The 27,696-nt window shown below is 41.2% G+C and overlaps 3 protein-coding genes across 3 annotated transcripts; all 3 read left to right on the top strand.

Annotated features, from left to right (window-relative positions):
• The first annotated feature begins 1,867 nt into the window (after positions 1-1,867).
• atp5po (ATP synthase peripheral stalk subunit OSCP) lies at positions 1,868-4,599 on the top strand. The gene is made up of 7 exons (XM_087799709.1): positions 1,868-1,948; positions 2,204-2,254; positions 2,337-2,447; positions 2,704-2,833; positions 3,068-3,180; positions 4,148-4,234; positions 4,394-4,599. Exons 1-7 carry the CDS (start codon positions 1,922-1,924, stop codon positions 4,502-4,504), a joined length of 630 nt encoding a protein of 209 aa, XP_087655835.1. The 5' UTR covers positions 1,868-1,921; the 3' UTR covers positions 4,505-4,599.
• Positions 4,600-4,788: 189 nt separating this feature from the next.
• On the top strand, positions 4,789-6,343 carry LOC148072066 (uncharacterized). Its single transcript, XM_087798987.1, has 2 exons — positions 4,789-5,013; positions 5,149-6,343. The coding sequence occupies exon 2, from the start codon at positions 5,155-5,157 to the stop codon at positions 5,842-5,844; it is 690 nt and encodes a 229-aa protein (XP_087655113.1). The 5' UTR covers positions 4,789-5,013; positions 5,149-5,154; the 3' UTR covers positions 5,845-6,343.
• Positions 6,344-7,845: 1,502 nt separating this feature from the next.
• On the top strand, positions 7,846-26,610 carry LOC148072065 (histone-lysine N-methyltransferase, H3 lysine-36 specific-like). The gene is made up of 24 exons (XM_087799011.1): positions 7,846-7,967; positions 8,089-8,270; positions 8,448-8,666; positions 9,889-10,703; positions 11,799-11,940; positions 12,017-12,189; positions 12,293-13,964; positions 14,038-14,153; positions 15,064-15,277; positions 15,356-15,435; positions 15,497-15,553; positions 16,308-16,508; positions 16,573-16,659; positions 16,722-16,845; positions 16,925-17,125; positions 18,986-19,165; positions 20,195-20,351; positions 20,421-20,626; positions 21,519-21,631; positions 21,700-21,969; positions 23,887-24,003; positions 24,080-24,328; positions 24,394-24,595; positions 25,509-26,610. The coding sequence occupies exons 4-24, from the start codon at positions 9,906-9,908 to the stop codon at positions 26,156-26,158; spliced, it is 6,009 nt and encodes a 2,002-aa protein (XP_087655137.1). The 5' UTR covers positions 7,846-7,967; positions 8,089-8,270; positions 8,448-8,666; positions 9,889-9,905; the 3' UTR covers positions 26,159-26,610.
• The last annotated feature ends 1,086 nt before the right edge of the window (positions 26,611-27,696 follow it).

The following is a 27,696-nucleotide window of genomic DNA, read 5'->3' as shown; positions in this document are numbered from 1 at the left end:
TTATGTTGTATTATATTGATCTAATTTTAAAATTATAAGACGTTGTGTTAAAAATAAGCGACGAATAGATGAACAAATTTAACATTATATGTTCAGGAAATGCTGGTAGTTGAACAAGGAACGGATGCTTGTATTTTGTTAGGAAATTATCTGGATCCAAAAATAAATAAAATAATAATAATAACATAAAATAATAATAATAATAAAATAAAAACAGTGAAAAAATACTTGCATAATATATACATTTTTTTAATGTCTCTGAATGTATATCTAAACTAATATGTGGTTTAATGTCTGACATGTATTTAAATACAATTATACATCATATAAATTAAGTGTGAGCTAATATAGGCTTATTTTATTGAAACATAAATAAATAATAATACTGTACTGTAATTATACTGTGCTATTTTTTTCCATTGTGTATTGATTTTCTTGTAATGTGTTCTTTACGTGTTTTTATGATGTTAAACCACATTTTTGTTTTTTGTTTGGCATTAAGTGGGACCAAAAGTTCCTTTTTCATGTCTTCATGTTTTTCATTTATTTGTGTAGATTTTTCTTTTTTTATTGCATGTATTACACTTTGAATATGTTTTGTTTATTTTGTTGCAATGGTATTTGCGTTTTACCCACGGATTTACTCATTTTTATGGACTTTCTCTAATTTGCTGTTCCATTATTTTCCACTCCTCAAACAGCAGTTTACATTTGTCATTTGTTAGACCAAACAATAGGCTTCTGACTCTGTAAGTAAGTAAGTAATATTTGTAGAGCACTTTTCTAGACCAGGGTAACAAAGCGCTTAAACAATTAAACCGAAAGAAAAATTCCTTAAAGGTCAAGACACCACCTAGACAAACACTCTGTAGGGATCATCAGTAAAATAATAATGATGGCATTATAACAAGAAAAAGGTATTTTTGTCTTTATTTGCTTGTGTCGACTCTGGGGTTTACTCTAAGTTATGGCCCAGTGAACGTCCCAGCATTCCAGAGTCACATGATGCCAGATATAATGCAAGTTGACACTAGAAAAAGGAACATAACCTTTTTTGTCGTCCAAATCATTCCTCGAAGGTATGTTGTAATCTATCTGAGTCATATGAGGATATTTTTAATCTTAGTATCAGTAATAGAGAAGTTGTTTATGGGAATTTGAAGTTAACTCACCAGCAGAAATGACAGAATTTAATCATTTTATTATTAAATAAGTGTCACATAGATATAGTCAAATTATGCACAAGTAAAATAAAGTTGTTTCATTGGTTACTGTTACAAATTTCTCTACCATCTAAATGGGAAGTTCAGTTTAAGGTCAAAGTGACCAGTTTCGTTAATATCTTTTCACTAATCGGTTATTGGTGGAGTCTTGGACAGAGACATGAGCGCCTCAAACTATACAAACTATAACAATGTAATTTATTATGAGACTCTTAAGTCGGTTCAGGTTTTATTTTTATGACAGAAGCCATTTTATTGTCTGATTTATTTATTTAATAAATAACTCAAAACAGAAACCCCCAATTACAATTCAATATGTGCTCACTATTTTTAAAATAATAAATTCTAGATCAGATGATATTATCAACTACAATTTATATTCGGAACTTGATTTATGGTTATGTATTTCTACCAATGTTTTTTTTTACACCGAAACATTGGTCAGTTATACTTTTATATATTAAATCGTATTAATCCTTTTTTCCAGAACTTTTTATCTCTTTTAACGTGCGTCTCCTTTGTTCGCCCAGCTGGTGTCGCTCTTACAACACTGTACGTTCACTCTCACCTTTAAGATTGTATAAAGAAGAACTTCCATTTCCGTGGACGCAAAACGACTACATTACCCAGACGTCCTGGCTTTAACTGAAGTGCACATGCGCAGTAGAGCGTTCTATCGCAGACAGCTGTAGGAGAAAATGGCCGCACACATGCTAGGACAGCAGGTAAGGCGATCAATGATTTCATTATAATATACATGTTTATGGGATTATTGTATCGCTTAAATGCTGCATTATGTTTATTATCATTCTGTGAAGCTTCTGCGTGTTTAAGGAAATATCTGGAAATTGATGCAATTCATTGCACTTGAATGACTGCTAACCTGTTAGCCGGCTAGCTTGCTGTCTCTGCCGTCATTTGACAAGTTCAATAACTTAAATTCTGTCAACTATGACTTACTAACACACATGCATTGACAGGCTCGTCAATTCAGCACGTCTGTGATCAGGACTGGAACCCACCTGGTCAGGGTAAGACATTAGCACTGGTAGCTTTAGCATGTTGTTGTGGGTCATATTATGATTGACACTTTTTTATTTTGTTCCCCTTCAGCCTCCCATCCAGGTGTACGGTGTGCAGGGTCGCTATGCTACTGCTCTCTTCTCAGCTGCCAGCAAGAACAAGATGCTGGACCAGATCGAGCAGGAGCTTGGCAAAGTCTCGGTAACTTAAACATGTATTTAACTAAACTGTTTATAAAAGTTAACGTGGTATTAGTGGTAGAGAGAAGTCCGATTGGAGTTGACATGTCTTCAGTACGTGACCTCGTACTCTTAAATACTAACGGCTTATTCTGTATGTTAATGTGATCTGAATGGTACAGTTGTTTGTCTTTTTTTTATTTCAGGCTGAATACACTCTAATGACTTCGAAATGGGTTAACAATTCCCATTAATATGTATATTTTTGTTCCCCCTAGACCATCATCCAGGACCCCAAGATGGCCAGTATTGTCATGAACCCTCATGTGAAGCGTAGCCTCAAGCAGAAGACCTTCAATGCCGCTCTTACAAAGGCCAAGGTGTCCCCCATCACCATGAACCTCATCAGTACGTGTCATTAATCCTGAATACATTTGGTCCAGATTGAAAGTCAAAGTTCTTGAGTAAATATACGTAAATCACATTTTATATTCAACATGGATGGCAGACCTGTTTTTTTTTTCTAGTTTTCAAAAGAAATCTATCTTTAGACCTAGTGTCATCTAGGACGTCCAACCTCAAGGTCACCTTCTGTGACTTGTCATTGTGTCTTAACACGAGTGTGTCTTCTGTGATCTGCAGATGTTCTGTCCGAAAATGGGCGTCTGACCTACACTGGGGAGGTTATCGCAGCTTATCACAAGATGATGAGCGCCCACAGGGGAGAGGTCATCTGCTCCGTCACTACTGCTCAGGTATGTTTTTAGAGTCTGGCCGTTGAGTCCACAGCTGTTGAGCCATGTCTGTCTTTAGGTCGTGTTCCAGCGTACAAGGGTACGCTGTGTAGTCATTTGTAATGACCTGCTGCTCTTTTAAAATATTTGCATTTGATTCACAACATTACATTTTTATTTCAGCAAGAACATCTTGTCTTAATTAATTTATATTTATTTTTATTCTATACTGTCATTACCAAAAGAAAAAAATGTGGAATGAATTCTGATTCTGAGAATATTAAGTATATCTTTGTTCAATCCAACTTGTGAATCACAAAGATCCAGAGAACTACAGTATTTTGTGTCGCAGCACTACACAAGGTTTTTGTTCTAAAAGTAAATCAAACTCTTAAGTTTTGTCCTTTTTTTTTTGTTATGAGGCTGGAATTGGTCAAACCATTATCTTGCTCTGTCTGCTCTGAGTGGTTTAACACGTCTAATCATTATAAGATTGACATCAAGGTTTAATGTCATTACTTTGTGGCACCTTTTTTGGGTGGTTTTACGCAACATGAACTGAAACCATTTGGTCTATTAAATCACTTTTTATATAAACCCTTTTTTTTTACTGTTATTAAATTACACCTAATTGGCAAATAACAGTTGTTGTTTTTTTTTCTTTTCAAAAAATATTGAGTATTTGGACCTGTTAAGTCTTATTCAATAATGTACTAATATATTTATTTGAATCATCATTTTTGTACTGTTTTATTCTAGACTTTATTCCCTTCTGTGGGAGTAGAAATGTGATTGAATTGATGTTCTACTGATAGTTATGGACAAACAAAGGATATCAGAGATGGAAACAAATATTTATTGGAGACATTACAGGCCTTGTACAGCGTCATCATATCGAAATGGTGCAAGTTTATATTATGACATTTAATCCAAAGTTTTGCACAATCTATACTTGACGGTAACAATGATTTATTTTTCTATGCATCAGCCTCTGGATGCAGCCAGTCTTTCAGAACTGAAAGTGGCGCTGAATGCCTTCCTCCAGAAGGGGGAATCCATCAAGCTGGAGACCAAGGTAAGGCATGAAAAATGAAGGGAGGTGGACTCATGCTTTAGCATCTAAGAATATTTTTTAAAAAAAAGGACTATAAGCAACTAGGTCAAAAGTTGCAGAGCGACTGGAAATGAAATGTTAAATCTTAATTTATTGACATCTTTCTTTCCTCACCAACAGTTGGATTCTTCCATCCTCGGAGGCATGATCGTCAGCATTGGGGACAAGTACGTGGACATGTCCACCAAAACCAAGATCCAGAAGCTGACCAAACTCATCAATGCCACATAAGTTTTAGTTTAATGTATAATGCAGTGCAGTCGCTTCCATGAAACCAGTTCCTGTGCTTCAGTTCCTATGGATGTTAATAAAAATCTATTAAAACATTTTTTTCCTGTTTTTTTTTCATCCATTGATTATGAAGGCAGTACTACGTGGTCGTATGCATCACGTTTGGTTGTATTTGTGCTTCTTTTGTTCTGAACGTCACCACGAATGAAGAAAAAAAAAAACCATCAGAGGCTGCTCCGTGGAGTCCCCTCCGCGCATGCGCGGAGAACGCATCCTGTTGTGTTTTTTTTTCTCCTCCTCGGGAGAAAATGGCTGCTTTCTCATCCCAACCTCTGTGAATCTGGATTAAATGTAACAAAGCGCCGCAGTGGTCGCAGGACTGCGCTTCTCCCGTCGTGTCATGAACGTCGCCGCGTAGTTTTTGTTCGCCGCCATCACGAGAAACATTGAAGGAAATGTGTTTCATCCGAGTTTAACCCTTTCCTCGCCAACATCTGCAGACAAATGAGGTACGAGCTAATGGATGCTACATGTCTCTTTATGCATCGAGCTTTAATCTTTTAATCGACTGTGACAATAATTTAGTATCATACCCTCTAAAAGAATCATCTTGTAACCCTTGTATCGATTGTTGATCTCCACAGCCAACCATGAATCAAGTGACCAGCAGCAGCAGTGACTTCTGTATGACTGGACTGGCAGTGGACTGTCATGCAGCCAGCCATTTTGATGTATGTAGCACACAGTCCGGCAAGTTCTACCCCACGCCGACCCACTCAGGCCTGCACTTGTCCCTGGCCGGATTAGCCCCCCTGCCTCAGGGGATGCACAAGGTCATGGCGTGTCAGATGCAGGAGAACCAGAACAGTTTCGAGCCCGAGGCGGTGATGGTCCGGGTGGGCGACCCTTTAGAGACGGACGGCTCCAAGAAGAAGAAAGGGTTGCCCAAGTCCGGCAGGCGAGGGAGACCGTCGGGGACCACCAAGCTGGCCGGTTATCGCACGAGCACCGGACGCCCGCCCGGGACCACGAAAGCCGCCGGTTTCAAGACCAGTCCCGGGAGGCCCCTGGGCACCACCAAAGCGGCCGGGTACAAGGTGAGCCCCGGGAGGCCGCCGGGCAGCATCAAGAGTCTCACCCGGCTGAAGAAGTTCGAGTTCTCTTGTGACAAAAAACTAGACTTCGGCGTCTGCGGAGACCCCAAGAAACTAGACTTCGGCGGCTGCGACGGTCCGGCCTTTCCCTTCCTGCTGATGGACAAGAGAGACCCCTGCGAGTCCGCCGACAAGGTCGACGACGCCGGCAAGAGATCCGCCGCGTCGTCCGCCGAGCTCATGTGATTAATACGCATCCCATAATCCAGAAGTTTCATTTGAGAAAAGAAAACGTTTGTTTCTACATGACGCATGATGACGAGCATGCACTTGATTCAATCAGTGGAGGAACTTTTTATCAGTTTCTACTTTCAATACTTGCACCTTTAGCACTTGTTTTTGTATCATAATCTTACATTTATTTATTCTAAAATGAGATCAGCCTGTTTTGTTTTTTTTCGCTCATGAACATGTAGATGTGTTTTTGTTGTCTGCAGAAGTGTATCGCACTAAAAAAAAAAAAACGTCAGTATTGTTTCCACTTGATCAGCACTTTTAGTCTGAAACTAATTGTCGTGAACGCAGTAACTGTTCTTTCATTACTGTTGATTGTTGTGTAAAGTGAAAGCCCTTGTTGAATTCATCTGTTCGTGGCCGTGCTGTTCCGGAGTAGGAACGAAATTATGCTTTTCAGACAATATCTGTGCTGTCAGAAAAACCAAAATTAAAAACATTTTTCAAGGAACTTTCATTGTTGATCCCTGACTTTCTTCCAGCTTTACCTTTTTTTTTTACCTTTTGTAGATTTGATTAGTTTTCAACTCCAGCCAGATTCTAATGGCTAGTTTAATTTCTGATATAATGAGCTGATGGTTGATATTGTTTGTCAATATTAGGAGTTTGTACTTGAACTCATACTCTTTAGATCCCTTTAAATTAACACAAAATAAAACATTTATGTGTTTTTTTTTTTTTTTTAGGTTACTGGGAATTAACAAATAATATTGTTGACCAATACCTATCAACTACTAACATATCTACCCTGTTAATACAGCTGTTATTATTTTACTTTAAATAGAAAATAATACTATATAAACTAAATTTCCATCAAAAAAAGTACGAAGCTTCATTGTGACCCACAAATTGAAAAAAGTGTATTTAGGTAGTTGTCATAACAACATTCATTCATTTTCTTCGACTTATTCCCTTATGAGGGTCTTAGGGGGGGCTGGAGCATATCCCAGTTTCTACAGGTGAGAGGCAGGGGACACCCTGGACAGGACGCCAGTCAGTCGCAGGACACACGAAGACGCACAACCATTCACACACACCCTCATACCTACGGACAATTTCTCCAAGTTCCCAATCAACTTCTGTATGTTTTTGCGCTGTGGGAGGAAACCGGAGTGCCCGGAGTAAACCCACGCAACACAAAGAGGTCAAGAGGCCTCCCTGGAAGGGAACCTGCAACCTTTTTTTCATCAACTATATATGTTATAAAGGATAAATGGCTGACGATGCTGACCAGTACTTTAATCTTAATGTGTTCCTGGGAAAAGACTTCACAAAAATATGTATAAACTTTCATTCATTCGTGTATAAACGTTAGAATAATGAAGACAATAAACATTTGTGAAATATTAATTTAATATAAACTAATATTCCAACAATGTAATAGTAATAATAACGTAGTAATAGTGACATTATTGATTACTATGACTATTTATTATTTAAGTGTTATTACTTCAGATGAATAACATTTTAACTTTAAAAGTACATTTGTGTTGGAAAATTACTTGAACTTTCATTCAAGTCGTGTTATAAGCTATAAAAAGAGCAGAGTCCTACACTGCAAACGTCCAAATCCAGTCATAACATATTAATAACCTGCCTTTAATGATGAATGGGTGCTGTTCTCTCTTCCGCCACTAGGAGGCCAAACTCCCTGAGCGAGCCACCGCCTGGTAGTAACACAGTTATTATTTATTTATGTCCATGGTACAAAAACATTTATAGTGTAATAATAATATGTAGTTTACATAAAAACTTAAAACCACATTTATTTTCATTTTCAAACGTGTTTAACTTGTAAACACCGGTTTGTAGTTTCTCGTTATAAGCGCTATAAGGTTGGTAGTTATGACGTTTAAAAAAATATTAATGTAAATAGAATTGAAAGTTAATCGTATGGTGAGATGTAAATGAACCCGGACACGTCGTGCGTGTGTCTGCTCTTTGTCTGGTCCTGAGAGACCGACTGGCCTGCAGCAGCTATTGTGCCGCAACAGCAGATGTTTTCACGTCAAAGCGACACGAACCGGAACATTTTGAGTCCGATTCGTGCGCGTGTTTGAACCCTTTTTAAAAAGGTAAGACTGACACGTGTGCCTTTTTGTTTTTAAAAACATATATTAATCCCCGAGTGCACATCGGCCTTGTTTTGTCTTTTTCTCTGTGTGTGTGTGTGTGTGTGTGTGTGTGCGAGAGAAGAACCAACATGGCGCACGATCCGTGCTCAGAGGCCGAGACTTGACTTCCTGTTGGAAAAAAAAACACAAACACGCGCATCTTCAAGAAAGACACCCGGGGTCACCCTTCCATTGACGCTCTGAGATTTCTCTATTTAAGGGGTCATTCTAAAGCGAAACTTTACCTGGACGTGCACGCGCACGGTAGGTTCAAGCGTGCACGGATAGGGGGGGGGGGGGCGGTTGTGCCGATTGGCTCACCAGCAGAACCGTGTGTGTGTGTGTGTGTTTTTTTTAAACACAAACCAAAGGGACACTTCGACAGAAAAGCATGTAGTCAATGGTGTGTGTGTGTGTATGTATGTGTGTGTGTGTGTGTAGAGAGGCTTCACGGCGGCCATGACTCTCTGTCGCCGCGGGTTCCGTGCGTGAAGTGACCGGGACGAGGCCGCCTGACGCCGCGGCGATGGGAACCAGATCCTCGGCCTACAACTACTACTGCAGCCGGGGTCGTGCAGCCGCACACGCACGGAGAGAGAAAACACACTTTTGCACGCACTCTTCTCGCCTCGCGCTTTTATCGTGACCAAGATCCAAATGGTTAGTTTTCCATCTTTTTTCTTTTTTCTTCTTAACTTTTGTGGATGTGCTAGTTAATCGCAGCTTTGTGTGTGTGGATGTGTGTGTGTTTATGGCTCAGTGTCAGCACCTCTGATACACAACAAGCTCCTCCTGGGACAAAAAGCTAGTCATATAAAGATGTTTTTTTTTTCCTTTTGGGTTTTTGTGAATGAAATAAAGGCAACACGGAGACAGTGCCGGTGTTTGTCCTTGTTTTGGACCGGCCATGCTTTTTTCTTTTCTTTTTTTTTAGTGTTTATGTATTGAGCTCTTCCTCTCACTGGGTTAGCTTCTATTTCCGCTCCTTTTTTTGTGCGTGTTTCCTGATCCAGTGTTAGGATTGTTTTTGTTTGCGAGTGATGGGGTGAAACCCCTGTCACCACAATGGAGTTGTGATTTAAAAAGTAAACAGTTGCTATTATGAGATGCATTCTATCCACTGATTTACACTGTCGTCGGTGAGAGACTCGGACTAGATCCGCTCGAGCTGTCATTGTTTTGGTTTTTCCCCAAATGACCAAATGACAACAACATGTCAATGTTATACAGTTACAGGGTCTTAAATATCATTAAATACATGCAATTTAAGTTAAGCTTTAATTGGCATTAAAATCTTTTCAGACTCAAGCTGTTTCCCCAAGTGTTAGAACACCATTCTTACATTGTTTTTGTTCGCAAGTGATGGGGTCATAACAGATGTTTGCTTAATTGAAATCTGACCATCGGATTTAAAAAGTACTATATGTCTTGGAGTGAGATGCATTCTGTTAACTCCATATATATGTATTTATTTACAAATATAACCTCTGTCATTCTTTAAATCAACTTTCTGTTGTCTTAAACGCATGTTAAGTATGATTTAATGTTGCTTTTTAATTTAATTTAAAAATGGCTTCTGACATTTTACACAGTGAGTAAAATGACAAAACAGTGGTTGTAGCGGTTCTACCTCAACGTGCTTCGTTTAGTTACTCTGGAAAGATTTGTTTGCTTTTGTAAACATGGGAAGATGTAAATTCAATGCAAATTTCCATTATGTATTTTAGTGTAGGACTCGAGTTGGTCTTAAATTCAACTTCTAATGGTATTTAAAAGTCTTATAATGTAACTTGCTTTACGCTGTAGGAACCCTGTCGTATATGATTGATTCTTGATTGATAATCAATCGTATTTGTGACCTTGTCCTTTTCTTGTTTGCCAGGATCCAGTCATGAAAACATGAGTCAGTCATACAGACCTGGCAGGACGGTGTTTGGCTCCAGTCAGCCAGATCTGGGGTCCCACAATGGCCAAATGAGCACCTCTTACGGAAACCAGGGTAGCATCTTGAAGCGAAAGGCGGACAAGATATCGACGCTACAGCCACCGCCGCCGCCCTCGTCCGGTCTGAAGCAGCCTGTGCTTCTGGGGTACAATCATTGCTACAGCCCTTTGAAGCGATTCCCGAACTTCAGGAAGGACGACCCGGCGAAAGACCCCCTCACTCGGAGTCACGTGCACTGTGCCAGCCCCGTCAGCGACGATGAGTTCGAGGCCCCGGCCGTCCATCTACCTCCTTCTCCCGAGGACGGGGCGCCTTACGACCCCCTGCAGGGCGTCAGCCGCAACGGCTTCTCCCCCGGCAGCCCCGACAGCTTCGAAAGGTGCTCCCCGGTCCCCAATGACTACCTGCATTTTGAGTCCACGCTGTTCGCGACCCGGGACAAGCACGAAGAAGAGCACGGCAGCGATCACGAGCTGACGCCTTTCGAGCGGCCCCCCAAATGGGGTAGGGGCCGAACTGTGACGGACAATACGACGACCTTCAGCTCAGGGATGGACAAAGTGACTTACAAACCTACTGTCTTCAATCTGATGTCAAAGACGATTTCCGAGCTCAACCCTACACTAAGTCCGAGCGCGCTGCCTGAAATCATCATGAGGGATGAGTGGACTGTGGGCGAGGAGTCGGGCAGTGATCGTGAGCTGGCTTCTCCAGAACCTGGACTTGTTTCACCCCATGGCACGGATTCTAATGTGAGTTTGGAGTGTGAGCCAAGACTTGTTATACATCGATAAATATATATATATATCATCAGACAACAACCTCGAAAAATCCCTTTTGAACATACAACAGAAATCTACTTTGACAGATTACAGTGTTTTTCAGATAATAAGGCACATTAAGTGAATCAAAACAGTCAGATATGTCAAGTATATTCAACTCATTTACAATAACTCTCAACATTGTAATGCTCTGACAGTCCATCAAGCTGTGCGGCTTCGTAGCCAACGATCATACTTAAAAAATTTGACAGATTTGAGTGCTGTGAACCACATTTAATCAGTTTCGAAGGTCAGGTCAGAATGACTCTAATACATAAGGCATTGTGGATTATTTTTTGTGAACGTTCTAAGATATTAAGTGCGTGTTATGATCCAAAGAATACGGTAATCTATGAGTTTTAATTTGAGTGGGCCTTACAATTACATCAGCGATTTCACCAAGCACATGATATTATTCTTTAGTAAGATTATATTTGGCAACAAAACTGCATCAAATGATTTTCTTAAATATGATTCATGAGCTGTTTTAGTTTTTATTTTCATGACATGTTTTCACAAACATTGACCTCAAAACATGAGATTTTACATAAGAATCTGTGGAACTTGAAACAAAAGAATTATAATTTAGTCCAGAACAGAAAGCTAACTGGTAACATTTGCTAAGGATTTCCCTGGAGTTAGTTGGTCTGGTCCAAAAAAAGGAGAATTCTAGGATCGTATAAAACTGGTAAATAATGAGCCAATTACTCACTGGGTTTTGGTGATGATTTGATTGTCGTTTACCTGGTTTTTAAGTTATTGTATGGCCTCTAAGGGCTGCCGCGTATCCATTCAGAATTATACCGATGTAACAATAATCATAAAAACGATAACAAAATGTGTTATAGTTGATTTACGACATGTTTTAGATTTTGCAATCGTGTTCTTGTATGCTGTGTTTATATATGTAGGCATGTAAATGAGCTCCTTGGCAGAGGTTTGCCTTGGATAAGTGCTTTTTTTTAATATATATATATATATATTTGAGAAAATGTTTTAATCGGTTGCTTCACTTGTTCTGATCAGCCCAACAGTCCAAAGAAGAAGCTTTCTCCGACAGTGAAGTACGTCGAGGGGGACCTGGTCTGGGCCAAATTCAACCGGCGACCCTGGTGGCCCTGCAGGATCCAGTGCGACCCCGGCCTGGGGATCTACACCAAGATGAAAGGTTGTGTCATGTGATATAAAAGAATAAGGGGGAACAGATGTGTAACCTCTTATTGTGATTTTTGTTTTTCCCACAGTGCCACATCCTCGACCGTGCCGGATGTATTTCCTGCAAACAGTCGGGGAGATGTCGGAGTGTGCGTGGGTCCAGGGGAGCGCCGTCCTCGCCTTCGAAGGTGGTCATCAGTTCGGTGACTTACCTGTTCTGAGGAGGAGAGGGAAGCAGAAGGAGAAAGACTACAAGTATTCAGTGAGTTACAACCTTGAGATGAAGACTCTAGTATTATAAGGCTAATGGGGAAACTAGATCTTCGATCAGATACATTTCTAGTAACGTCTTCTTCATGTGGCAGATACCCAAAAGTTTACTCACTGCTTGGAAAGTCAGCGTGGCAGAAGCGGAGTACTTGCTTCCGAGCCAACAGCGGAACATTGCGATGGTGCCGACGCCGCCCACTAAAGAAGACGGACTAAAACGACCGAAGGAAAAGTCGGAAGAGCAGCTCCCTCTCTCCACGGATTCAGGCCAGACCACACCTCAGAGCGTCCCCCGCTCTCACGGCTCCACCCCCAACGGCGCGGAGACGCCTCGCTCCGCCAAGAGCACGCCTTGTCGGAAGAAGAAGAAGTGCTTGTCGGACATATTCGGCCACATCGTCGGCGGGTCCAACGACGCCTCCGTCTTCATGGACCACTCTCACACATCCATCAGCGCACTGAAAGAGCCTCTCGTCGACTCTCCCTACGCCGACCTCGACACTGTCCCGATGCTCCACCGACCCAAACAGAAACTACAAACCAGAGACTTTCACAAACCGGTCGCAAAAGAACTTGAATTGCCGGCGGTTGATCATTCTTTTAGAGAGAATCGTACGGATTTGTTTAACCCTTCACTGCACTGTTACACGAGTTATGAGCCAAGTTCCGGCAGCTATCAAAGACTTTCTGACGCCTTCGGCGTAAAGTCCTCCTGCAGTCTTCCCGACAGGAGTCCTCCGATCTCCAGAACAAGGGACGTGGATGAGGAGGTGGTTCTGGACCGAGGTCCGGCCAGGAGCCAGTTCTCGGTTCACGGCCACGTCAACGGTCGTCAGTATAAAACGCCTTCTCCCATCAGGACCGGAATCTCTTCCGACTGGAAACCATCCGTTGGGATGTCGTCCTCCCCGAAGAGACGGTCGAGGAAGCCAGATAAGAATCAGATCCGCAACGGCTCGCTGATGAGATCTAAAGCTGAGACGCCGGTGGAGCGGCCCAAAAACATCAAGTCGGAGAACATCGATAACGCCATCTCTCCATCGTCTTCCCCGACCTCTTCCCCCTCTTTTATCGCGTCACTTAAGGATCTAAAGGAAGTGACGTTTCAATCCTTAGCGAGAGACGATGCCAACAGTTCGAACTCACCCGTGTTTCGCCCGAAATCCGGCTACAAATACAGCACCATCCTCATGCTCCTGAAAGACATGCATGACACCCGAGAGAAAGAAGGGAAGCCTTTGATTGTCCCGACGCCACCGGGGCTGATCAAGGAGGAGCCTCTCATTATTCCTACCTCCACAGATGCACTAAGGTGTTCCGGTGCTGCTCGCGGGATCAAACCGGAGCCGTCGGTTTGGTCGGATCGCACCGAACTCACGCCCGGGAAAAGGAAAACCAAGCCCCTCATGAAGGCGGACACCTACCACGTCGACGACGCTTCCGGTCACCTGGACAAACAGCGCCGAAAACGGAGTGCCCCGGCCAGACTGGAAGTGTCGAGCCGGGCCTGCGACCCAACCGATCACGCGGACGACAAAGGCGCCGTCGCGGGTTACCGCGGCGATCCTAGATCTGGTCAACCGTCGTCCACTAGCAATCCCAGCAGCTTTCCCCGAAGACATCCGGACACGCTCATGGCGCCGAAGAAGCGTTGGCAGATGCTGAAGAAGAATTCTGTCATCAGAGAACTTGAGATGAACGGCTCACGTTCACCAGAACCAAGCGTTGAAGTCGGCAAACCCGAGCAGACCCTTTCAACAACCATCGGTGAGATATTAATGTTTGTGCGCAACTTGATCGTAAAATAATTCACTTATCAACATAAACGTTGTCCCTACAGCAAGTCCACACGCCAAGCAGCCCCGCAAGACGATAAAAAGACCTCTGGAGTCCAACAAGTTTGAGCAAATCATTGTCGCCAAGACGAATCCAGCACTTGACATGATGGACAATATGGTACGTGTTGTTTTCTCATCTCTTTGTTTCAGCCGGTGGTTACAGGTGTCAGTTTCCTGAGCTGTAGGCTGCTTTTAGAAACTTCAAAGTGGTTTAAAAAAAATACATTTCAACACGGCTATGACGAGTGGCTGGTGATGTTAACGTGTTGCGTAAAGTAAGTCCTTCGCCACGTCCTGGTTCACCTTGAGCGCTCTCACTTTTACACTTTTACACTTTTTTTTTTGCAAGTGGTGCATATTTTAATACAAGTTGCACTCAGGAGCTCCTTCTCATTTTTCTTACTGTTGATACAAAGGCAGCCGCAGAACTATGTGTAAGACACTAATTCCCAGACCCAACCTTACTTATGGTGCCAACAAATCTCCCATGATGCCTTTCTACACACTTTTCTATACAGTTTTTATTGGTTGGCTGGGCGACAAAGCATTACGTAGGCTCTTTCGAAGGTAGTTGAGAGGGATGGCTCTTCATTGCTAGGTCAAATACACATTGTTAATTTCAGTTCAAAATTAAATGGTCTGTCATGTAATTTAATGGGGTTTTCTGAATGTAACACCCGGAAAAAACGAGGGACGGCTGTATCAGTTTACCAGCCATAGTATTTTGTTGTTGTGTTGTTACCACGGCGATGCATTTTTAAATGAGAATGATTGATGACTCTAGCGACATGTGGAATAATGCAACATACCAACTAGCAGGCCTAGTATTGAGATGCTAGTTTTCTTGTTCATCTTTCCTTCTTTAAATAAAAAGCAAAAGGTCTGCTTGATTATGACTTAAAGTGCAGCTGATGGATCATTTATTGGTTAAAGAAGTATTTCAGTTTTGGAGGTTTGTCATCTCCACCGTCTGCTGTGTTCTGGCAGAAAGTTGGGCAGAATGTTGACGGGCTCTTGTTTGGTTTCAGGACACCGATGCGTCCGTAGAATGTGAAACCGAAGACATGCACACATCGGCGTCTCTCCTCGACCTCAGCGTCGCCTCCACGGCATCGTTCGTGGACGACGCCGAGACGGAATCTCCTGAAGAGAAGAATCCCACCGGTGATCCGTCAGACTTTCCTACAAGATCACAATCCCCTCTCAGCCCTGCAGGAGAAACGTATCTACCTTCTGAATCTGGTAAACCTCTGACTAAACACAGCACAGATCTTTGCGATGGTGACAAAATGTAAAACTTTTTTGGCGAATGTGCTATAGTTTTGGAAAGAAAGAAGCCACGGAAGTCGTCCCACAGAGTTCTCCCCTGCAGCATAGAGGAGGTTCCTTCTACTGAAAAGGTACATTTGAACCAACCTTTGAGTCTTGATGTGTTTGAACCAATGTGTTTGTACTTTACAGCCAAACGGTCACAGCAGAGGCTCGTCTAAACAGAAGGAGCCTTACAAGAATCATCAGGTAACCTTAAATACTTTGGATTGAAATGGTCTTTTCGCTAATTCTGGGGGGTTGAATCCCAAAACTCCCCCCGTATGAAACGAAATCCCTGAAGTAAAGAACATTTTTATTTGTCATCTATTTATCAACATCTACTTTCTCACTTAATATTGAACCTGAGGTGCCATCCCTCTTAACAACCCTTTCGGTAACTCTGACCTGAGCAGCTCTCATGATGCTTTGCCGCCCAGCCAACCAGTCATAAGCGACAGGCGTAGAATCGAAGTGCAGCCGCTACTATAAGTAGTAGTGTGTGGAAGGTATCATGGGAGTTCACTGATTTTCAACACCATAAATAAGGTGGTTGTGGTAACTGTTTTATCTGTTTTAATAAAGACATGGAGCTCTGCCATTCCAGATTGCTGCAGTATTTTTTAACATGTAATTTAATTCAAACATGTAGTACCGAGTGGCAACATTTTCATTTGTATTATTTATGTTATTACCAATATTTATTTATTTGTATGTTGATATATTATGTACAGATGGAAATTAGCATTGTGCTAAATCTGGTGCAGCCATCTTTTTAATGTAACTGCACATTGTCCTTCTAAATAAACTGAAACTGAAAATACATATCTGTGAAATGGCGAGAGCATGAAAGGTAGCCCGCGATACGGTGAGGGACCACTGTATTCCTTTGAATGGCCGCTGATGTTCGGGAGACCGTCAAAGCTAAATGCTAGTTGGCTAATCGCAACATGTCATTTCGCAGGTCGAGTCGGTCAAGAAGGAAAAGCCAAATCCATCGTCTTCCCAATCTCTTGCCGCTCTGCAAAAGGAGCTGAAGAACGTCAGAGTCCAGGTCCGAAAGAAATCCTTCAGCCCTCGCCAATGCAAGAATCCCAAAAAGGAGGTCTTCGACGAAGAGGAGAAGCAGAAAGACCAGGCTGACAAAGTCACGACTAAACCCGAGGTGTGAATCTTGCGTCCATGAAATCAATCCGGTGTCAGTGGACCTAATGTTTACCATCTTTCAGGTGCAGCCGGTTCAGATCTGCGACACCATGTTGGTGGACGTGAAGGGGAAGATCGGCGCCGCGACCATCAAGGAGAACGTCTGCCAGGTTTGAACGGAATCATAACGTTTTATCCTGGGAGTGTCGGTGGTTGACGATGATGCTCGCAGGTGTGCGAGAGAACCGGGGATCTGCTGGTGTGTGAGGGTCCGTGCTTCGGGGCCTTTCATCAAAACTGCATCGGCTTATCTGAAGCACCGAAGGGGAAATTCATCTGCCAGGAGTGCAAGAGCGGTGCGTCCACTCACACCAACCCTTGTCGGTCTCATGGTATCGGGTCCAGAACCTTCACCTTCCTTGTGTGTTTTTCCAGGCGTCCACACTTGCTTCGTGTGTAAGGAGGCTGATGGTGGCGTGAAGCGTTGCATGATTCCGTTGTGTGGGAAGTTCTACCACGCCGACTGTATTCTGGCCTACTCTGCGACGCAAACGCACAACAAAGGGTTCCGCTGCTCGCTGCACGTCTGCCTGTCCTGCCACATCACCAACCCTCTCAACATCTGCTGCTCGAAAGGTAAGAAGCTGCACCCTAAGAATGTTGTTATCATGATGTCATTGATCATTATTGAAGGTTAAAATATCACAATATTGATCGTACTGGTTTAATCATTTAATTATTTTTTATTTATGCATTTTCTTGTCACTAGATGAAAAGTGCAATTAAACACAATAACCAGTAGGTCTGCAACAATTTCAAGGTCAACTAATGTGTTGATTTAAGTGTGTCTTAAGTTGACGTTGGACTATATTGTCCTTTTGTACAAACTTCTCTTTTCATTAGAAAAATTACTTTAAGCCCCGGCCACTGAAAACGTTTCGTTTTTCTGGAGATTAAATCTTGTTTACCATAACCACACCCACTCTGCTGTGATTGGTCAAGCATGGAGGTTTGTCATCAATCCCGTAAATCTCCACCTCCAAGGTGCTCTATTTATAAACAAAGCAGGGCATGATTACAGCTGGCTGGAGGAGGAGTGAAGCCATTATTGCATCATAATGGACTCCGCTCTCGTAACTTCTTGTTCGCCCAGATTTGATGGATTTACTGCTTCTTGAAGAGGAAGACTTCAACATTTCAAACATGAGTCATTCAGGAAAGTTGGAGTTTTATATAAGTTGACCTTACAATTCAGTGATAGTTGTGCAGTAGAGAAATGTCCTTGTTTACTTTTAGGAAAATTGCACATTCGTTTCCAAAAAATTTTTTGTTTAAAATGACTTATGGAAATATGTAGTAAAGTAGTTTAAATTCAATATACATTTGGTATATTAGTGCCACCATTGTGGCTGAATGATAGCGACTTTAAGCTAAGACATTTTTTTAAACAACCTTGAAATGCACAAAATATTGAATTCAATAATTGAAAAAAAAACAATTATTTTCTGTTTTTCTGCTATTTATAATTTACTTTTCTGTTATTTTCTAAAATAGCTGGATAAAACCTTTTTAAAAAATCATTAGGGGTTTCCCCAATACCGAGCTGAGGAAATGGGATTGTGGCTTAACAAACCACAAACTCACCAAACCAAAAATTGTGTTTATCTTTAAAGGGCAAATAAGTAGCTGAACGAACTGCTGTAACTACCATTTTAACTGAAAATAATTGTCGATAAAATCGATAAAATTTCTGCCTTTTGCAAATATGTTATCCGCGACACAACACTTAAACCCCCAAAGAAATCTTTCTTTCTTTTGTTAGCCTCCCAGACCCCTTTTTATAAAGACTCGTAATGCTTGTTACCCATTAGCCATGCTAGCTTACTGCTGTGCTGCGTACCACTCCGTTGTTTTTATGCTTTTATTTCCATTAACAGTGGTTATATGACAGCTGTTCTTGTATTAAAAACAAAGGTTAAGTTACAGTGAATTAAAAAAAATATATATCTGTTAAGCTGACTAAAGATGTTAGCCATCATTTTGAGCAGTGAACCATTTAGCCTTTCACGTGAAGCTAACATGCTAATGTAGCGATGTGTGAACAAAAGAATATTGGTTTGGTTCTGATCTTGAATGCGTTTCTAATAATGCACATATCCACTGTCAACATATTGAATTAAATCTATTTTAGGCACATGATGGCTGTTCTGAATGAAAGTTTCCAGGTTCTCAAGGGTGTAAATGTATCAAGGCTGGGCTGTGATTAATGGCTTTGTCATGTTGTCTGCTTTCATTCTTGTCAAATCCTTTCAAGGTCGCTCAAGCGATTCAAGTATTTGACTTCCTACTCAAGTTCAGAGAGTTTTCTTTTAAATAGCCGCCATTAAAACCTCTCATCTATAACCTATATCTCCAAGTATCGTCTCCACAAATTATAGTTTTTTTTCCTGTGCGTCCTTCAAACTAAAGTGTTGTCTCTTTTATTGTGACTCGCAGGTCGCTTGGCTCGGTGCGTTCGCTGTCCTGTCGCCTATCACGCCAACGACAACTGCATGGCGGCAGGAAGCCTGGTGCTCGCCAACAACAGCTTCCTCTGCTCGAACCACTTCACCGCCCGTAAGGGCTGCAAGAACCACGAACACATCAACGTCAGCTGGTGTTTCGTCTGCTCTGAAGGTAGGACGACATTTAACGTGACACCAGGACTGTGACTTATGTTTGTTCGATGCATGACTTTAATCAGATGAAGGTAAAACTAGGGTTTTTTATCGACTTTAACAACCCATGTTTACATTACGGTTTATATTTCAATGTTATTATGATTTTATTTTAAAATAATTACCAAAGAAGTATTTTTTTCAACTGTTCAGATGACACGGGACACTTTTAAATCACAGAAAACAACACTCGAGATTTCTATCTTATATGTTATTAGTATTTAGTTGTAAGTGCTGAAATAGCAGCCTAGTGCTTAGAGGTGTTTTCAGAATGTTGTGATCAAGATCTTTCGTTGTATTTCATGGTAGAGGGCGGGACATCTGTTGAGTTTGATTGACGTATTGTTGTCTAATAATCCTGAAAAGTCCACTGAACTATGATTTTTACAGTACTGTTCTACAATGGAAGTAGATTTTGTTACTTTAATATTTAATGTAAACAGTTGCTTCAATTAAAAAATAAATAAAAAAGACTTAAATAAAATAAAAATATTATTATATGTATTATATTCAATTTATTCAGACACAAATGTTGTGTACTTAATGTACTTAAAAAAAGATTATTTCCTAAATCAAAGAAAACTGTTGTTTTTTTTTAGGTGTTTTTACTTTTTATTGAAACAACTTATAGCAATGCAACCTTTTTTTGTATAGATATTTCAGGGATTGAAGCAACATTTTAGTTATTATTCACGGAATAATGTTTAAATAAATCGATCTAAATATATGTTCCTCAGGTACATATTTTTGTGAAAGAGTACTTCAATAATTGGCTGCCATGGAGGTGTTTTCAGAAGTAAAGTATACAACAAAATAATTATTTTAAAAATCATGGGCCATAGGTTTGTATCCTAGCTCAGGCTACACAAGGCTTCTTCTTGTGACTGTATGATGTGTTTTTTACAAAATGGTGTTTGTCGAAGCTCCTTGGTGGAGGTATGCCTCGCCTGGGTGCGTCTCCAGAATCTGATGATTCTCTGTGTTCCAGGTGGAAGTCTTCTGTGCTGTGAGTCGTGTCCTGCTGCTTTCCACCAGGAGTGTCTAAACATCGAGATGCCTCAAGGCAGCTGGTTCTGTAATGACTGCAAGGCAGGAAAGAGGCCTCGAATCAAGGATATCCTGTGGGTCAAATGGGGCCGTTACCGGTAAGGGAACCGCAGACAACAGCTTAAGAGTCTAAACTCCCGTCTAACGCTGCGACCGTGGGGCTGCAGGTGGTGGCCTGCAGAGGTGTGTCAACTCAAGGACGTGCCAAACAACATCATGAGGATGAAGCACGACGTGGGAGAGTTCCCGGTGCAGTTCTTCGGCTCCAATGATTTCGTGTGGACGTATCAGGCCAGAGTGTTTCCCTACATGGACGGAGACACGCAGAACATCGAGAAGATGGGGAAAGGGGCCGACGTCGTTTACAAGAATGGTACGTTTTTTTGTTTCTCTCATTGATAAATTAGGGTAAAGTGTATATAAAAATATAACCAACATTTTCATACACACTATTTTATATTATGTTTTTGGCAAGATACCATATTGATACTTATCATCTCTATATCGATATTAAAACAATTGTGATTTATTTATTTTTCATGACTTTCTTTTTTGGCTTTCAAAGAGTATTTTATTTTTATCACAGTTCTTCTATGGTTTATATTTCATTAAAGTATGTTAAAAATAAAAATAAAACTGCTTTCGCACTAGGGTTTAAAACAAGAAACTATTCATTTATTATGATTTACTTTATTTATTTTTTCACATCACTGTATCAATATAAACCAGCACTACTTTGACTTTCAAATCATATATATATATATATATTTTTATTGTAGTTATTTTATGATTTATATTTCAACATATAATGTATACACTGAAATAAATAATTAATTTGTTATCTTTATAAATTTAAATTAAACTTGCAAACATTCACAGCGTTTTTTTTATTTTTATTATTGTTTTGCCATCCATTTTCCGGCCACCAAATGGCTGCATAAAATCCTGCAAGATTCTGGTGATGACTGAGGACGAGAGGATACAGTCGACTCCAGCAGCTTTTAGAGCTTATGTTTGGACATATTTCAGTTTCAAAGCAAATTAAATCAGTTACGACTTCGTCAAGAGTCATGTGGTCTGTAAATTCTGCAACACCAGAGTCAAGTACTCGACAATACTACAAATATATCCTTGTTACTACAGTATCACAGTATATCGTATCGTTGCCCCTTTATCGTGATGCGTATCATATCAACAGATTCTTGCCGATACTATTGATAACCACCTCAGATTCACAAAGCTTCATCAACTGTTGTCTCTCACAGCACTGGTCGACGCAGCTCAGAGATTCAAAGAGCTTCAGGCAGAGAAAGAGATTCGACGTCAGCAGGAGGACAAGAAGAACGACAAGAAACCTCCGCCCTTCAAACAAATCAAGGTTTGAAACATCTCAGACTTTAAAGGGAAGAAATTAAGAAGTCAAATGACAATCAATTTTCCTGGCAGGTGAATCGGCCGTTTGGGAAGGTCCAGATCGTAACGGCCGACTTGTCGGACGTTCCTCGCTGCAACTGCAAGGCCACCGACGAGAACCCGTGCAGCGTGGACTCCGAGTGCATCAACCGCATGCTCATGTACGAGTGCCACCCTCAGGTGTGCGCCGCAGGGGAGCAGTGTCAGAACCAGGCCTTCACCAAACGACAGTACACGACGGTGGAGATTTTCCGGACCTTGTCGCGTGGCTGGGGTCTGCGGGGCTTGTCCGACATCAAGAAGGTGAGTTTGTAGCAATAGAACAAATGACAAATATATGATTGAACATTAAATTACATTACATATGATGCATTCAAAGACCTCAGGATTGCTATGGTGAGTTCAAGTCTAGGGCTGTGGAATATACATGAGCGACCTGTGTTCAACCCCCACGACCCCAAAATTGGCTTCCAACAACAAAGACGTCTGTGACAAAATTAGTAAAACTAAAATAATCACTGACTTTACATGCATGATTTAAAAGCCTTTTTTACTGATGGTCGTCGTAGAATCAGCTGGTACTTGGTAGTAAGAAACTCGAACTACACTATGTACGGATGAGTGAAACATTATTTCCTGTATTGTTAAACATGCAAAACTTGACATTTAAATAAAAAAAGCATTTAGTAAAGTAGAGAATCTTTATAAACCTGACATTGATATTACTTTCACTTTTTCGAAACAAAAATCTCACTGATGGTTTATGTTATTTTACATTTTTTTTGTATTACAATAATATGTAATAGGACTTAAAAGTTTTTATTTTGTTTGTATGATTGTGTTTTTTCACATTTAAGCCCAGCTACAGTTATGGTAATACCTTCGGTTCTACTAATGTGCAAGGAAACCTATAGCAACAGCCTGTAGAGGGCTGAGCATGCATGAAGTAGAACTGTTAATAAAGTACATTGTAACACAGCTAAGCCATTTTCATTATTCAAGAGCAGATTCTTGATCCAATCGAAATGAATCGGTTCAGAATCTTATCTATTGAAATCGAATCGATTTAGGAAACTGGCCATGATTCCCAAGCCCAACTCAAGACTGAACATAAATGGAGAGGTGAGGGAGAACATGAAGGAAATAAGTGATGGAACATGAAGGAGAAAAGAGGGAAAAAATGAAGGATAGAAATCCTTCATTTTTTTTGTTCATGTAAGGGAACATGATGGAGAGAACATGAAGGAGAGAAGTGAGGGAACATGAAGGAGAAAAGAGGGAGAACAAGAAGGAGAGAAGTGAAGGAACATGATGGAGAGAACATGAAGGAGAGAAGTGAGGGAACATGAAGGAAAAAAGAGGGAGAACAAGAAGGAGAGAAGTGAAGGAACATGATGGAGAGAACATGAAGGAGAGAAGTGAGGGAACATGAAGGAGAAAAGAGGGAGAGCAAGAAGGAGAGAAGTGAAGGAACATGATGGAGAGAAGTGAGGGAACATGAAGGAGAAAAGAGGGAGAACAAGAAGGAGAGAAGTGAAGGAACATGATGGAGAGAACATGAAGGAGAGAAGTGAGGGAACATGAAGGAGAAAAGAGGGAGAACAAGAAGGAGAGAAGTGGGGGAACATGAAGGAGAGAAGTGAAGGAACATGATGGAGAGAACATGAAGGAGAGAAGTGAGGGAACATGAAGGAGAAAAGAGGGAGAACAAGAAGGAGAGAAGTGAAGGAACATGATGGAGAAACATGAAGGAGAGAAGTGGGGGAACATGAAGGAGAGAAATGAGGGAACATGAAGGAGAAAGGTGGGGGAACATGATGGAGAGAACATGAAGGAGAGAAGTGAGGGAACATGAAGGAGAAAAGTGAAGGAACATGATGGAGAGAACATGAAGGAGAGAAGTGAGGGAACATGAAGGAGAGAAATGAGGGAACATGAAGGAGAAAGGTGGGGGAACATGATGGAGAGAACATGAAGACGAGAAGTGAGGGAACATGAAGGAGAGAAGTGACTAAACGTGTAACAGAATGGTAATCACTTCTAAGGACAAATGAACTCACCGGCAGTTATTGAATTGATTAGCAACTGCACTACTTTTAATTTAGGTTTTCGGAAGTGATTTATTTTCTTTTTAACTGGATTCTGTCATGATCGGCCCATTGAGGGTCTTTTAATTAGTTTTCAATTGGTATCATGATGAAATGTTATGTTTCTCGTCAGGGTGCTTTTGTGAGTGAATACGTGGGCGAAGTGATCGACGAGGAAGAGTGCCGAGGGAGGATTCGACACGCTCAGGAGAACGACATCTGCAACTTCTACATGCTTACACTGGACAAGGTGACGCACGACCCACGCTACCTGTGGACCACAAAGGATTCTGACCACCTGTCTCCTCCTCTTGTTTTTTTTCCAGGACCGGATCATCGACGCCGGGCCCAAAGGAAACGAGGCTCGCTTCATGAACCACTGCTGTCAGCCCAACTGCGAGACCCAGAAGTGGACTGTGAACGGAGACACCAGGGTTGGACTGTTTGCACTTCAGGACATCCCAAAAGGGGTGGAGCTCACCTTCAACTACAACCTCGAGTGTCGTGGAAACGGAAAGACGGCGTGTAAATGCGGGGCGCCCAACTGCAGCGGCTTCCTGGGGGTCCGGCCGAAGGTAGGAACTGCATCATCAATGTTTCTCTCTTTATATTAACACATACTTTATTTTGTGTGTGATAGAACCAGCCGCCCGCCGATAAAACAAAAGTGAAGGAGGGAAGGAGGAGGGTCGGCGTGAAGAAGAAGAACCAACCCGTGACGAAGGAGAGGGAAGACGAGTGCTTCAGTTGTGGGGACAGTGGACAGATCATCACCTGTAAGAAACCCGGTTGTCCGAAGGTTTATCACGCCGACTGTCTCAACTTGGCCAAAAGGCCGGCAGGTATGAAAAGTTACTTTAAATCACTTTCATTTCATAAAACTTGATTTATGAGGCTGAGTAATACAAAGTTGCATCAACATTCTATTTGGCAACATTGAGCAATTATTTTAGTACAACATCATCATTGTGTAGGACTTCAAGTGATCTTTCAACAGATCTTTTGCTCTGTTTTCGAGCTTTGGAAATGCTATAAACTGGGTTAGAGAAGTTTTGACCAATCACAGTTGTAGTTGTGAACCATGGTATTGAACAGGTTATATTGTGATACTGCAGTAACAAGGATATATTTGTAGTATTGTCGAGTACTTGACTCTGGTGTTGCAGTATTTACAGACCACATGACTCTTGACAAAGTCGTAACTGCTTTCATTTGTTTTGAAACCAAAATATGTCCAAACATCAGCTTTAAAAGCTGCTGGAGTCGACTGTATCCTCTCGTCCTCAGTCATCACCATGATGAGAGGGCGTAATGGCTGGACCGGATGTTTAATAGCGACACAAAAATTAACAAATTTCATGAATATTTGCATGTTAATTGTAAAAGAAATTGGAATATTTTCAAACACAATTCATTGAATATAAACCACGATAAAACTAGGAAAAAATTGATGGCGTATCAAGAAGAAAACTACATTGCGATATTTGAGGGTATTAAAGTATTTAACGTATTTTCGCACGCCACTATTGGACATTTTTTTAAAGAGTTTTTTTTTTCAAAAGAGTATTTTGAAATGTAAGATCTCTACTAATGAAAACTGGCCACCAGGTGGTATGTGGTCGGAACACTCTACCACTACTGTGATGCTTTAATTAAAAGATAAAACATTTTTATCCACTGTAATCGGAAAAAGTCCGACCACAAAAAAGCGTCCACATTCTTTAGTGATAACGATTTGAATATTATCTTCTCCAGGTCGATGGGAGTGTCCGTGGCATCAGTGTGACGCGTGCGGGAAAGAGGCGGCGTCCTTCTGCGAGATGTGTCCCAGCTCCTTCTGCAAAAGCCACCGCGAGGGGATGCTCTTCATCTCCAAGCTGGACGGGAAACTGTCCTGCAGCGAACACGACCCCTGCGGCCCGGACCCCCTGGAGCCGGGGGAAATCCGGGAATATTCGCCGGAAGGGAACTCTGCCAAGTCCACGGGGGAGAAATCTTCGTCGTCCACGTCCAGAAAAACCAGGTCTACTTTCAACGCCGCCCCTCAACCCTCCCCGCCGCCTCCCCCCCGTCTCTACATCAACACTAAGACGGCCACCTCCAGCTTCGTGCCCACCAGCGTCTCCTTCGTCTCTGGGGCGTCCGAAGGGAGCTCCAGCTCCTCCAAGGAGGACGGGGAGGTGGAGGACGGAGAGGTCTGCAGGTTCGAGGACGACGACGAAGAGGAGTACGACGAAGACGGGGACGATGAAGAACACGACGTGAGGGAGATGGTAGAAGATGAAGGAAGCCACCTGATGGAGGAGGAGGAGGAGGACGGGGACGAGCGTGGGATTTGGGGCGACTACGTGGACGTGGAGGACGGAGAGGTGGACGGGGAGTACTGGGATCAGGATGAAGCGTAACTTGTCCTAACTCTACAGAGACTTGGAAAAAACTGTCTCATACTTTGGTACCTACTTGAACGCAGCCCTGCCTTCGCTCCGGTACTGTGATGCCTTCACATCCTCGTACTGCTGGACTTGACGGCGAGGATGGTTAACTGGTGCTACAACTCCACGACCGATGCAATCGGTCCTCTTTATTTGTGTCGTGTGTCTTGTTAGGTTCTCATTCTTTCAACACTGTTTACATTTTTGCTCTTTTTAAGAAAAGTATTTGTATGGAAAATAATGTTTATCTGACCAAAACCGTCATCAATGATCATCATTGGCATCTGATGTTTTTAAATGTTTTACATACTGTAGAAAAGATTGTTTTCACTGTCTTCATGTTACACTTGGAAGCGTCGCTCAGGTGCTGTTTCAGACAAAAGCAAAAAAATAAATCACTGGAGTTGTTTCTCATGTCAAACGCCTGCGCTCGGCTCTGGTTGATTTGCTACGAAGGTGCTTTTGTTCTTCGAGGTAAAGCTCTTATCGCAGAATCAAAGCAGTCGTTTTCTAAGCTATTAAACTCGTGTCTGTCCTCAACTATGTTCCTCAAAGGAACCCGATTTCAGTTTGTTTTCATCAAAAGACCACGAATCATCAGCGAACATGAGCCACGGACACTCCATTAATAATATATTATAGATCTTGCCTTTTTTTTTAAATTGGATTGCTAGTTTTGTAACTCAGAGAAAACCATATTTACCTCTGCAGACAGTTTTTTTTAAGATGCACAGAAAAATCTTTTTGTGTGAGGTAGTACCCTAATTCCCCCCATAAAATTCCCAAGGCAATAATAATATTCTATCTATATATGCACTAATATAAAACAAGGTTAAACACCTCCCTTTTTTAAAAGGATGCTCAAAACACATTTCCCTATGAAAGTAAAGTTGTGCCATCAGACTTTTAATATGACACAGAATTTTTTACAGACTTTGAAAATAAAAGTCAAATTTCGAGCACTATTGTTTATATATATATATATATATATATATATATATATATATATTTTAAAACGTGTCAACACATAAAAAAAATATTAAATCTGAAAATGTATTGTAAAAGAAATGTGAAATGAAATTCAGTGAACTATTTAGGAGAAGTAATCGATCACATCTGACAAGTAACAGGAAGTAGATGTGAGCCGTTGCAACCAACACTTCCTCAGTAGCCCGGATGTTAACACAGATTATTATTTTTTTTTTACACTAAGTTTATCTACATTATTTTTACCTTTTTTTTTTCATTTTTACATTAAATCTACACTATATCTACACTGAAGTTTTAATTTTTCTTTTTTATATTTTATTTTCCAAATTGAATTTTACACTGAATGAATACATGCATTTTGGGGAAAATATAAAGTGCTTGAAATTTGATGCAGTAATAAAATCGGTATTAGAAATTAAGTAGAATCCGGTGACATTTACTTTCATATTTCCTAGTCATAATAACCGCATTCAGAATAACAAAATACGTTCTTTAGGCTGATAAACCGAAGCAAAGTTAAT

The sequence above is a fragment of the Callionymus lyra genome, chromosome 9 (genome assembly GCF_982586985.1).
Source record: "Callionymus lyra chromosome 9, fCalLyr1.hap1.1, whole genome shotgun sequence".
NCBI lineage: Eukaryota > Metazoa > Chordata > Actinopteri > Syngnathiformes > Callionymidae > Callionymus > Callionymus lyra.
The sequence above is the reverse complement of the archived record's forward strand: the minus strand, read 5'-3'. Positions and strand labels throughout refer to the sequence as shown.

Coding starts and splice junctions, on each gene's coding strand:
- atp5po (XM_087799709.1), top strand. CDS start 1,922: ATGGCCGCACACATGCTAGGACAGCAG. Junction 2,255..2,336: donor CTGGAACCCACCTGGTCAGG/GTAAGACATTAG, acceptor GTTCCCCTTCAG/CCTCCCATCCAGGTGTACGG. Junction 2,834..3,067: donor CATCACCATGAACCTCATCA/GTACGTGTCATT, acceptor TGTGATCTGCAG/ATGTTCTGTCCGAAAATGGG.
- LOC148072066 (XM_087798987.1), top strand. CDS start 5,155: ATGAATCAAGTGACCAGCAGCAGCAGTGACTTCTGTATGACTGGACTG.
- LOC148072065 (XM_087799011.1), top strand. CDS start 9,906: ATGAGTCAGTCATACAGACCTGGCAGGACGGTGTTTGGCTCCAGTCAG. Junction 20,627..21,518: donor CGACGTCGTTTACAAGAATG/GTACGTTTTTTT, acceptor TGTCTCTCACAG/CACTGGTCGACGCAGCTCAG. Junction 24,329..24,393: donor TCCTGGGGGTCCGGCCGAAG/GTAGGAACTGCA, acceptor TGTGTGTGATAG/AACCAGCCGCCCGCCGATAA.